The sequence below is a fragment of the Scyliorhinus torazame genome, chromosome 13 (genome assembly GCF_047496885.1).
Source record: "Scyliorhinus torazame isolate Kashiwa2021f chromosome 13, sScyTor2.1, whole genome shotgun sequence".
NCBI lineage: Eukaryota > Metazoa > Chordata > Chondrichthyes > Carcharhiniformes > Scyliorhinidae > Scyliorhinus > Scyliorhinus torazame.
The window spans coordinates 227,426,826-227,439,869 of record NC_092719.1 but is presented as its reverse complement, the minus strand read 5'-3'; the positions used below and the strand labels follow the sequence as shown (position 1 = coordinate 227,439,869).

General features: G+C 54.5%; 1 protein-coding gene across 1 annotated transcript in view; it reads left to right on the top strand.

Annotated features, from left to right (window-relative positions):
* The first annotated feature begins 7,412 nt into the window (after positions 1–7,412).
* The window catches only part of ndufaf3 (NADH:ubiquinone oxidoreductase complex assembly factor), a 31,256-nt gene continuing 25,624 nt past the window's right edge, over positions 7,413–13,044 (top strand). Inside the window, exon 1 of the mRNA XM_072473130.1 lies at positions 7,413–7,584. Coding sequence (XP_072329231.1) covers positions 7,472–7,584 — 113 coding nt within the window. The 5' untranslated portion in view covers positions 7,413–7,471. The remainder of the gene's footprint in view (positions 7,585–13,044) is intronic.

The following is a 13,044-nucleotide window of genomic DNA, read 5'->3' as shown; positions in this document are numbered from 1 at the left end:
ATAATCAGGGAAAGAGTCGGACCTATTAGGGACCAAGGGGGAATCTGTGGGTGGAGCCAGAGGACATTGGTAAGGTGTTGAACGAATATTTCACATCATCTCTTCACCCGAGAAAATGAGGAGGTAGTTATGGAACTCGGAGAGAGAGATGGGCGGCAGGGTAGCACAGTGGTTAGCACTGTTGCTTCACAGCGGCAGGATCCCAGTTTCGATTCCCGGCTTGGGTCACTGTGCGGAGCCTGCACATTCACCCCATGTTTGCGTGGGTTTCCTCCGGGTGCTCCGGTTTCCTCCCACAGTCCAGAAAGGCTGTTAGGTAATTTGAACATTCTGAATTCTCCCTCTGTGTACCCGAACAGGTGCCGGAATGTGGTGACTAGGGGCTTTTCACAGTAACGTCATTGCAGTGTTAATGTAAGCCTACTTGTGACAATAAAGATTATTAGTATTATAAAGTTCTTGAACTAATTGACATAGGGAGTGACAAGTTATTCAAGAAGGCATACGGCATGCTTGCCTTCATTGGCCGGGACATTGAGTATAAGAATTGGCAAGTCATGTTGCAGCTGTATAGAACCTTAGTTAGGCCACACTTGGAGTATAGTGTTCAATTCTGGTCGCCACACTACCAGAAGGATGTGGACATGCAGAAGAGATTTACCAGGATGTTGCCTGGTATGCCAAGGGCTGTTTAGCACAGGGCTAAATCGCTGGCTTTGAAAGCAGGCCAGCAGCACGGTTCAATTCCCGTAACAGCCTCCCCGAACAGGCGCCGGAATGTGGCGACTAGGGGCTTTTCACAGTGACTTCATTTGTAGCCTACTTGTGACAAGCGATTTTCATTTAATTTTTCATTTCATTTCATTTCATGGAGGGCATTAGCTATGAGGAGCGGTTGAATAAACCCGGTTTGTTCTCACTGGAACGAAGGAGGTTGAGGGGCGACCTGATAGAGGTCTACAAAATTATGAGGGGCATAGACAGAGTGGATAGTCAGAGGCCTTTCCCCAGGGTAGAGGGGTCAATTACTAGGGGGCATAGGTTTAAGTTGCGAGGGGCAAGGTTTAGAGTAGATGTACGAGGCATGTTTTTACGCAGAGGGTAGTGGGTGCCTGGAACTCGCTGCCGGAGGAGGTGGTGGAAGCAGGGACGATAGTGACTTTTAAGGGGCATCTTGACAAATACATGAATAGGATGGGAATAGAGGGATACGGACCCAGGACGTGTAGAAGATTTTAGTTTAGATGGGCAGCATGGTCGGCACGGGCATGGAGGGCCGAAGGGCCTGTTCCTGTGCTGTACTTTTCTTTCTGGAACAGACCTCTTCATTCACCTGAGGAAGGAGCAGCGCTCCGAAAGCTAGTGACATCGAAACAAACCTGTTGGACTTTAACCTGGTGTTGTAAGACTTCGTACTGTACTTTTCTTTGTTCTTTGTATTGGAGATGTTGGCAGGCTTAAAAGTGGACAAATCTCCAGGTCCAGATGAATTGTGTCCCAGGATGCTGTGGGAGGTGAGGGAAGAGATTCCTCTCCGGCTATGGGTGATGTGCCAGAGGATTGGAGAACCGCTGATGTGGTCACACTATTTAAGAAAGGTTGTAAAGATAAGCCAGGGAAGTACAGATCAGTGAGTCTCAGGTCAATGGTTGGGAAACTACTGGAGAAGATTCTAAAGGATCTTATCTAATTCAAAGTGATTATTCCACTCATGGCCAAACCAATAGGCTGCTAATGGGAACTAATTTCAGGTGAAGCCAAGGATGGTCCACTCCTGCCTTTAAATCAGGGTTGACATTTGGTAACCCTTTAACTCTGTGTGCTTTTGCAGCACTGAATCCCACAGTTATGCTCTTCTGCATTCCCAACACTCTTTTACTCATAATAATAATCTTAATTATTGTCACAAGTAGGCTTACATTAACACTGTAATGAAGTTACTGTGAAAAGCCCCTAGTCGCCACATTCTGGCACTTGTTCGGGTACACAGGGAGAATTCAGAGTGTCCAATTCACCCAACAAGCACGTCTTTCGGGCTTTTGGGACTTGTGGGAGGAAACCCATGCAGACACGGAGAGAACGCGCAGACTCCATACAGACAGTGACCCAAGCTCGGAATCGAACCTTGGACCCTGGCGCTGTGAAACAACAGTGCTAACCACTGTGCTACCTTGCCACCCATTTGGAGAAGCAAGGTTTGATCAGGAATAGTCAGCATAGCTTTGTCAGAGAGTTCATGCCTGACAAATTTGATGAGGGTACCGCAGTTGATGTAGTTTATATGGATTTCAGCAAAGCCTTTGTCAAGGTCCCACATAGAACATTACAGCGCAGTACAGGCCTTTGGCCCTCGATGTTGCACCGACCTGTGAAACCACTCTAAAGCCCATCTACACTATTCCCTTATCGTCCTTATGTCTATCCAATGACCATTTGGATGTGTTGGCGAGTCCACTACTGTTTCAGGCAGGGCATTCCACGCCCTTACTACTCTCTGATTAAAGAACCTACCTCTGACATCTGTCTCATAACTATCTCCCCTCGATTTAAAGCTATGTCCCCTCATGCTCGACATCAACATCCGAGGAAAAAGGCTCTCACTGTCCACCCTATCCAATCCTCTGATCATCTTGTATGCCTCAATTAAGTCACCTCTTAACCTTCTTCTCTCTAACGAAAACAGCCTCAAGTCCCTCAGCCTTTCCTCATAAGATTTTCCCTCCATACCAGGCAACATTCTGGTAAATCTCTGCACCCTTTCCAATGCTTCCACATCCTTCCTATAATGCGGCGACCAGAATTGCACGCAATACTCCAAACGCGGCCGCACCAGAGTTTTGTACAGCTGCAACATGACCTCATGGCTCCGAAACTCAATCCCTCTACCAATAAAAGCTAACACACCGTACGCCTCCTTAACAACCTTTTCAACCTGGGTGGCAACTTTCAGGGATCTATGTAAATGGACACAGAGATCTCTCTGCTCATCCACACTGCCAAGAATCTTACCATTAGCCCAGTACTCCTTCCAAAATGAATCACCTCACACTTTTCTGCATTAAACTCCATTTGCCACCTCTCAGCCCAGCGCTGCAGCTTATCTATGTCCCTCTGTAACTTGTAACATCCTTCCGCACTGTCCACATCTCCACCGACTTTAATGTCATCTGCAAATTTACTCACCCATCCTTCTACGCCCTCCTCCAGGTCATTTATAAAAATGACAAACAGCAGTGGCCCCAAAACAGATCCTTGTGGTACACCACAAGTAACTGGACTCCAGTCTGAACATTTCCCATCAACCACCACCCTTTGTCTTCCAGCTAGCCAATTTTTGATCCAAACTGCTAAATCACCCTGAATCCCATGCCTCCATATTTTCTGCAGAAGCCTACCTTGGGGAACCTTATCAAATGTTTTACTGAAATCCATATACACCACATCAACTGTTTTACCCTCATCCACCTGTTTAGTCACCTTCTCAAAGAACTCAATAAGGTTTGTGAGGCACGACCTACCCTTCACAAAACCGTGTTGACTATCTCTAATCATATTATTCCTCTCCAGATGACTATACATCCTATCTCTTATAAACCTTTCAAAGATTTTGCCCACAACCGAAGTAAGGCTCACTGGTCTAGTTACCGGGGTTGTCTCTACTCCCCTTCTTGAACAAGGGGACAACATTTGCTATCCTCCAGTCTTCTGGCACTATTCCTGTAGACAAAGATGACTTAAAGATCAAAGGCTCAGCAATCTCCTCCCTAGCTTCCCAGAGAATCCTAGGATAAATCCCATCCAGCCCAGGGAACTTATCTATTTTCACACTTTCCAGAATTGCTAACACCTCCTCCTTATGAGCCTCAAGCCCTTCTAGTCTAGTAGCCTGAATTTCAGTATTCTCCTCGACAACATTGTCTTTTTCCTGTGTGAATACTGATGAAAAATATTCATTTAGCACCTCTCCTATCTCCTCGCACTCCAAGCACAACTTCCCACTAACTGTCCTTGACTGGCCCTACTCTTACCCTAGTCATTCTTTTATTCCTGACATATCTATAGAAAGCTTCAGGGTTATCCTTGATCCTACCTGCCGAAGACTTCTCATGTGCCCTCCTGGCTCTTCTTAGCTCTCTCTTTAGGTCCTTCCTAGCTAACTTGTAACTCTCAAGCGCCCTAACTGAACCTTCATGTCTCATCTTTACATAAGCCTTCTTCCTCTTGACAAGTGTTTCGACTGCTTTAGTAAACCACGGTTCCCTCGCTCGACCACTTCTTCCCTGCCTGATAGGTGCATACTTATCAAGGACACGCAGTAGCTCTTCCTTGAACAAGCTACACATTTCCATTGTGCCCATCCCCTGCAGTTTTCCTCTCCATCCGATGCATCCTAAGTCTTGCCTCATCGCATCATAATTGCCTTTCCCCCAGATCTAATTCTTGCCCTGCGGTATATACCTATCCCTTTCCATCACTAAAGTAAACGCAATCGAATTGTGGTCACTATCACCAAAGTGCTCACCTACCTCCAAATCTAACACCTGTCCTGGTTCATTACCCAGTACCAAATCCAATATGGCCTCGCCTCTCGTTGGCCTATCTACATACTATGTCAGGAAACCCTCCTGCACATATTGGACAAAAACGGACCCATCTAAAGTACTCAAACGATATCGTTTCCAGTCAATATTTGGAAAGTTAAAGTCCCCCATAACACTACCCTGTTGCTTTCGCTCCTATCCAGAATCATCTTTGCAATCCTTTCCTCTACATCTCTGGAATTTTTCGGAGGCCTATAGAAAACCCCTAACAGGGTGACCTCTCCTTTCCTGTTTCTAACCTCAGCCCATACTACCTCAGTAGACGAGTCCTCATCAAACGTCCTTTCTGCCACCGTAATACTGTCCTTGACTAACAAAGCCACCCCTCCCCCTCTTTTACCACCTTCCCTGAGCTTACTGAAATATCTAAACCCCGGCACCTGTGACAACCATTCCTGTCCCTGCTCTATCCATGTCTCCGAAATGGCCACAACATCGAAGTTAGGAGACTTATTAAGAAGGCAAATGCACATGGGATACAGGGTAACCTGATGAGGTGGACTCAAAATTGGCTTAGCGGGAAGTGACAGCGGGTGATGACAGACGGCTGCTTAATCATATAATTTACAGTGCAGAAGGAGGCCATTCGGCCCATCGAGTCTGCACCGGCTCTTGGAAAGAGCACCCTACCCAAGGTCAACACCTCCACCCTATCCCCATAACCCAGTAACCCCACCCAACACTAAGGGCAATTTTGGACACTAAGGGCAATTTATCATGGCCAATCCACCTAACCTGCACATCTTTGGACTGTGGGAGGAAACCGGAGCACCCGGAGGAAACCCACGCAGACACGGGGAGGACGTGCAGACTCCGCACAGACAGTGACCCAAGCCGGGAATCGAACCTGGGGCCCTGGAGCTGTGAAGCAATTGTGCTATCCACAATGCTACCGTGCTGCCCCAGTGCTGGAAGCCAGTGTCCAGTGGCGTACCACAGGCATCTGTGCTGGGCCCTCAAATTTAGTCATTTATATAAATAAATTAGATGACTATATGGGAGTAGGATCAGTAAGTTTGCGGATGACACAAAGATTGGCTAACAGTGAGGTTGAGTATCGCAGGTTACAGGAGGATATAGACGGGATGGTCAAATGGGCAGAAAAGTGGCAGATTGAATTTATCCCTGAGAAGTGTGAGGTGATACACTTCAGAAGGCATAATTTGACAAGGAAATATTCATTGGAAGGCCTGACACTGGAGTCTGGAGACTGTCTACAGCTGGTCTGGAGTCCGGAGCCGATCTGCAACTGGTCTGGAGCTTGGAGTTGGTCTGGAGCTGATGCCTGGAGCTAGTCTGGAGTCTGGAGTTTGGCGCTGGTCCGTAGTCTGGGTCTGGAATGTGGGGCTGGTCTGGGGGGGGGGGTTGGGAGTCTGGGGCTGGAGTGGGTCTGGAGTCTGGGCCTGGTGTCTGGGTCTGGAGTCTGGGAGCGGGTCTGGGTTGGGAGTCTGGGGCTGGTCTGGGTCTGGAGCCTGGGAGTGGGGTCTGGGTCTGGAGTTTGTGAGTGGGGCTGGGTCTGGGGTCTGGAGTCTGGGAGAGGGTCTGGAGTCTGGGTCTGGGGTCTGGGTTGGGAGTCTGGGTCTGGAGTCTGGGTCTGGGTCTGGGGTCTGGAGTCTGGGGTCGAGTCTGGGGTCTGGGGTCTGGGTCTGGAGTCTGGGGTCTGGGTCTGGAGTCTGGGGTCTGGGGTCTGGGTCTGGAGTCTGGGGTCTGGGGTCTGGGGTCTGGAGTCTGGGTCTGGGCCTGGGGTCTGGAGTCTGGGGTCTGGGTCTGGGTTGGGAGTCTGGGGCTGGGTCTGGGGTCTGGAGTCTGGGTCTGGGTCTGGAGTCTGGGAGAGGGTCTGGAGTCTGGGTCTGGAGTCTGGGTCTGGGGTCTGGGGTCTGGGGTCTGGGTTGGGAGTCTGGGGCTGGGTCTGGGGTCTGGAGTCTGGGTCTGGGTCTGGAGTCTGGGAGAGGGTCTGGAGTCTGGGTCTGGAGTCTGGGTCTGGGGTCTGGGGTCTGGGGTCTGGGTTGGGAGTCTGGGTCTGGATCTGGGTCTGGAGTCTGGGGTCTGGAGTCTGGGTCTGGGGTCTGGAGTCTGGGGTCTGGAATCTGGGTCTGGGTCTGGAGTCTGGGAGAGGGTCTGGAGTCTGGGTCTGGAGTCTGGGGTCTGGGTCTGGGTTGGGAGTCTGGGGCTGGGTCTGGGGTCTGGGTCTGGGTCTGGAGTCTGGGAGAGGGTCTGGAGTCTGGGTCTGGAGTCTGGGTCTGGGGTCTGGGGTCTGGGTTGGGAGTCTGGGTCTGGATCTGGGGTCTGGAGTCTGGGGTCTGGAGTCTGGGAGAGGGTCTGGAGTCTGGGTCTGGATCTGGGGTCTGGAGTCTGGGGTCTGGAGTCTGGGTCTGGGGTCTGGAGTCTGGGGTCTGGAGTCTGGGTCTGGAGTCTGGAGTCTGGGGTCTGGAATCTGGGTCTGGGTCTGGAGTCTGGGTCTGGAGTCTGGAGTCTGGGGTCTGGAGTCTGGGAGAGGGTCTGGAGTCTGGGTCTGGATCTGGGGTCTGGAGTCTGGGTCTGGGGTCTGGAGTCTGGGGTCTGGAGTCTGGGTCTGGAGTCTGGAGTCTGGGGTCTGGAATCTGGGTCTGGGTCTGGAGTCTGGGTCTGGAGTCTGGGTCAATGGGTCTGGAGCTGGTCCTGGGTCTGGGTCTGGAGTTTGTGAGCGGGGCTGGGTTGGGAGTCTGGGGCTGGGAGAGGGTCTGGAGCCGGTGGAGCCAAGCCCGGGCGCAGGAAGAGTGGGAGCTGCAGTTGCTGCGCTCGGCCGCGGGTGGCGGCAGGGAGCCGGGAGCAGCGGGGGCGCCGCTCTTGCCGCGGGCTCCTTGGCGCTGACCCCTGACCCCGCCCGCGCGATGGCGGCCGCGTTCTGTCGTCGGTTCGAGTCCCGCGTCCGGCAGTGGGCGGCCCGGGGAGCGGGGCTGGGAAAGAGCGGAGAGGCCCGAGGCCGGGATGGAGAGAGCGACAGGTGAGGAAACACTGTCCCCTCGGCACTGCGGCTCCCTCAGTACTGACCCTCTGACAGTGCGGCTCCCTCAGTACTGACTCTCTGACAGTGCGGCTCTCCCTCAGTACTGACCCTCTGACAGTGCGGCACTCCCTCAGTACTGACTCTCTGACAGTGCGGCACTCCCTCAGTACTGACCCTCTGACAGTGCGGCACTCCCTCAGTACTGACTCTCTGACAGTGCGGCTCTCCCTCAGTACTGACCCTCTGACAGTGCGGCACTCCCTCAGTACTGACTCTCTGACAGTGCGGCACTCCCTCAGTACTGACCCTCTGACAGTGCAGCACTCCCTCAGTGCTGACCCTCTGACAGTGCAGCATTCCCTCAGTACTGACCCTCTGACAGTGCGGCACTCCGTCCGTACTGACCCTCTGACAGTGCGGCACTCCCTCAGTACTGACCCTCTGACAGTGCGGCACTCCGTCCGTACTGACCCTCTGACAGTGCGGCACTCCCTCAGTACTGACCCTCTGACAGTGCGGCACTCCCTCAGTACTGACCCTCTGACAGTGCGGCACTCCCTCAGTATTGACCCTCTGACAGTGCGGCACTCACTCAGTACTGACCCTCTGACAGTGCGGCACTCCCTCAGTACTGACCCTCTGACAGTGCAGCACTCCCTCAGTACTGACCCTCTGACAGTGCAGCACTCCCTCAGTACTGACCCTCTGACAGTGCGGCACTCCCTCAGTACTGACCCTCTGACAGTGCAGCACTCCCTCAGTACTGACCCTCTGACAGTGCAGCACTCCCTCAGTACTGACCCTCTGACAGTGCGGCACTCCCTCAGTACTGACCCTCTGACAGTGCAGCACTCCCTCAGTACTGACCCTCTGACAGTGCAGCACTCCCTCAGTACTGACCCCTCTGACAGTGCAGCACTCCCTCAGTACTGACCCTCTGACAGTGCAGCACTCCCTCAGTACTGACCCCTCTGACAATGCAGCACTCCCTCAGTACTGACCCTCTGACAGTGCGGCACTCCCTCAGTACTGACCCTCTGACAGTGCGGCACTCCCTCAGTACTGACCCTCTGACAGTGCAGCACTCCCTCAGCACTGACCCTCTGACAGTGCGGCACTCCCTCAGTACTGACCCTCTGACAGTGCAGCGCTCCCTCAGCATTGACCCTCTGACAGTGCGGCACTCCCTCAGCACTGACCCTCTGACAGTGCAGCACTCCCTCAGTACTGACCCTCTGACAGTGCAGCACTCCCTCAGTACTGACCCTCTGACAGTGCGACACTCCCTCAGTACTGACCCTCTGACAGTGCAGCACTCCCTCAGTACTGAAACTCTGACAGTGCAGCACTCCCTCAGTACTGAAACTCTGACAGTGCAGCACTCCATCAGCATTGACCCTCTGACAGTGCATCACTCCCTCAGTACTGACCCTCTGACAGGGCAGCACTCCCTCAGTACTGACCCTCTGACAGTGCGGCACTCCCTCAGCATTGACCCTCTGACAGTGCAGCACTCCCTCAGTACTGACCCTCTGACAGTGCGGCACTCCCACAGTACTGACCCTCTGACAGTGCAGCACTCCCTCAGTACTGACCCTCTGACAGTGCGGATCTCCCTCAGTACTGACCCTCTGACAGTGCAGCACTCCCTCAGTACTGACGCTCTGACAGTGCGACACTCCCTCAGTACTGACGCTCTGACAGTGCGGCGCTCCCTCAGTACTGACGCTCTGACAGTGCGACACTCCCTCAGTACTGACGCTCTGACAGTGCAGCACTCCCTCAGTACTGACCCTCTGACAGTGCGGCACTCCCTCAGTACTGACGCTCTGACAGTGCGGCACTCCCTCAGTACTGACCCTCTGACAGTGCGGCACTCCCTCAGTACTGACCCTCTGACAGTGCGGCACTCCCTCAGTACTGACCCTCTGACAGCACAGCACTCCCTCAGTACTGACCCTCTGACAGTGCGGCACTCCCTCAGTACTGACCCTCTGACAGCACAGCACTCCCTCAGTACTGACGCTCTGACAGTGCGGCACTCCCTCAGTACTGACCCTCTGACAGTGCGGCACTCCCTCAGTACTGACCCTCTGACAGTGCGGCACTCCCTCAGTACTGACCCTCTGACAGTGCGGCACTCCCTCAGTACTGACCCTCTGACAGTGCGGCACTCCCTCAGTACTGACCCTCTGACAGTGCGGCACTCCCTCAGTACTGACCCTCTGACAGTGCGGCACTCTCTCAGTACTGACCCTCTGACAGTGCAGCACTCCCTCAGCACTGACCCTCTGACAGTGCAGCACTCCCTCAGTACTGACCCTCTGACAGTGCAGCACTCCCTCAGTACTGACCCTCTGACAGTGCGGCACTCCCTCAGCATTGACCCTCTGACAGTGCGGCACTCCCTCAGCACTGACCCTCTGACAGTGCAGCACTCCCTCAGTACTGACTCTCTGACAGTGCGGCACTCCCTCAGCATTGACCCTCTGACAGTGCGGCACTCCCTCAGTACTGACCCTCTGACAGTGCAGCACTCCCTCAGTACTGACCCTCTGACAGTGCGACACTCCCTCAGTACGGACCCTCTGACAGTGCAGCACTCCCACAGTACTGACCCTCTGACAGTGCAGCACTCCCTCAGTACTGAAACTCTGACAGTGCGGCGCTCCCTCAGTACTGACGCTCTGACAGTGCAGCACTCCCTCAGCACTGACCCTCTGACAGTGCAGCACTCCCTCAGTACTGACCCTCTGACAGTGCGGCACTCCCTCAGCATTGACCCTCTGACAGTGCATCACTCCCTCAGTACTGACCCTCTGACAGGGCAGCACTCCCTCAGTACTGACCCTCTGACAGTGCGGCACTCCCTCAGCATTGACCCTCTGACAGTGCAGCACTCCCTCAGTACTGACCCTCTGACAGTGCGGCACTCCCACAGTACTGACCCTCTGACAGTGCAGCACTCCCTCAGTACTGAAACTCTGACAGTGCAGCGCTCCCTCAGTACTGACGCTCTGACAGTGCGACACTCCCTCAGTACTGACGCTCTGACAGTGCGGCGCTCCCTCAGTACTGACGCTCTGACAGTGCGACACTCCCTCAGTACTGACGCTCTGACAGTGCAGCACTCCCTCAGTACTGACCCTCTGACAGTGCGGCACTCCCTCAGTACTGACGCTCTGACAGTGCGGCACTCCCTCAGTACTGACCCTCTGACAGTGCGGCACTCCCTCAGTACTGACCCTCTGACAGTGCGGCACTCCCTCAGTACTGACCCTCTGACAGCACAGCACTCCCTCAGTACTGACCCTCTGACAGTGCGGCACTCCCTCAGTACAGACCCTCTGACAGCACAGCACTCCCTCAGTACTGACGCTCTGACAGTGCGGCACTCCCTCAGTACTGACCCTCTGACAGTGCGGCACTCCCTCAGTACTGACCCTCTGACAGTGCGGCACTCCCTCAGTACTGACCCTCTGACAGCACAGCACTCCCTCACTACTGACCCTCTGACAGTGCGGCACTCCCTCAGTACTGACCCTCTGACAGTGCAGCACTCCCTCAGTACTGACCCTCTGACAGTGCGGCACTCCCTCAGCATTGACCCTCTGACAGCACAGCACTCCCTCAGTACTGACCCTCTGACAGTGCAGCACTCCCTCAGTACTGACCCTCTGACAGCACAGCACTCCCTCAGTACTGACCCTCTGACAGTGCGGCACTCCCTCAGTACTGACCCTCTGACAGTGCGGCACTCCCTCAGCATTGACCCTCTGACAGTGCGGCACTCCCTCAGTACTGACCCTCTGACAGTGCAGCACTCCCTCAGTACTGACCCTCTGACAGTGCGGCACTCCCTCAGCATTGACCCTCTGACAGTGCATCACTCCCTCAGTACTGACCCTCTGACAGGGCAGCACTCCCTCAGTACTGACCCTCTGACAGTGCGGCACTCCCTCAGCATTGACCCTCTGACAGTGCAGCACTCCCTCAGTACTGACCCTCTGACAGTGCGGCACTCCCACAGTACTGACCCTCTGACAGTGCAGCACTCCCTCAGTACTGAAACTCTGACAGTGCAGCGCTCCCTCAGTACTGACGCTCTGACAGTGCGACACTCCCTCAGTACTGACGCTCTGACAGTGCGGCGCTCCCTCAGTACTGACGCTCTGACAGTGCGACACTCCCTCAGCATTGACCCTCTGACAGTGCATCACTCCCTCAGTACTGACCCTCTGACAGCACAGCACTCCCTCAGTACTGACCCTCTGACAGTGCGGCACTCGCTCAGTACTGACCCTCTGACAGTGCGGCACTCCCTCAGCATTGACCCTCTGACAGAGCGGCACTCCCTCAGTACTGACCCTCTGACAGTGCAGCACTCCCTCAGTACTGACCCTCTGACAGTGCGGCACTCCCTCAGCATTGACCCTCTGACAGTGCATCACTCCCTCAGTACTGACCCTCTGACAGGGCAGCACTCCCTCAGTACTGACCCTCTGACAGTGCGGCACTCCCTCAGCATTGACCCTCTGACAGTGCAGCACTCCCTCAGTACTGACCCTCTGACAGTGCGGCACTCCCTCAGTACTGACCCTCTGACAGTGCAGCACTCCCTCAGTACTGACCCTCTGACAGTGCATCACTCCCTCAGTACTGATCCTCTGACAGTGCGGCACTCCCTCAGTACTGACCCTCTGACAGTGCGGCACTCCCTCAGTACTGACCCTCTGACAGTGCTGCACTCCCTCAGTACTGACCCTCTGACAGTGCTGCACTCCCTCAGTACTGACTCTCTGACAGTGCATCACTCCCTCAGTACTGATCCTCTGACAGTGCGGCACTCCCTCAGTACTGACCCTCTGACAGTGTGGCACTCCCTCAGTACTGACCCTCTGACAATGCATCACTCCCTCAGTACTGACCCTCTGACAGTGCGGCGCTCCCTCAGTACTGACCATCTGACAGTGCAGCACTCCCTCAGTACTGACCCTCTGACAGTGCGGCACTCCCTCAGTACTGACCCTCTGACAGTGCGGCACTCCCTCAGTACTGACCCTCTGACAGTGCGGCACTCCCTCAGTACTGACCCTCTGACAGTGCGGCACTCCCTCAGTACTGACCCTCTCACAGTGCAGCACTCCCTCAGTACTGACCCTCTCACAGTGCAGCACTCCCTCAGTACTGACCCTCTGACAGTGCGGCACTCCCTCAGTACTGACCCTCTCACAGTGCAGCACTCCCTCAGTACTGACCTTCTCACAGTGCAGCACTCCCTCAGTACTGACCCTCTGACAGTGCGGCACTCCCTCAGTACTGACCCTCTGACAGTGCGGCACTCCCTCAGTACTGACCCTCTGACAGTGCGGCACTCCCTCAGTACTGACCCTCTGACAGTGCAGCACTCCCTCAGTACTGACCCTCTGACAGTGCGGCGTTCCCTCAGTACTGACC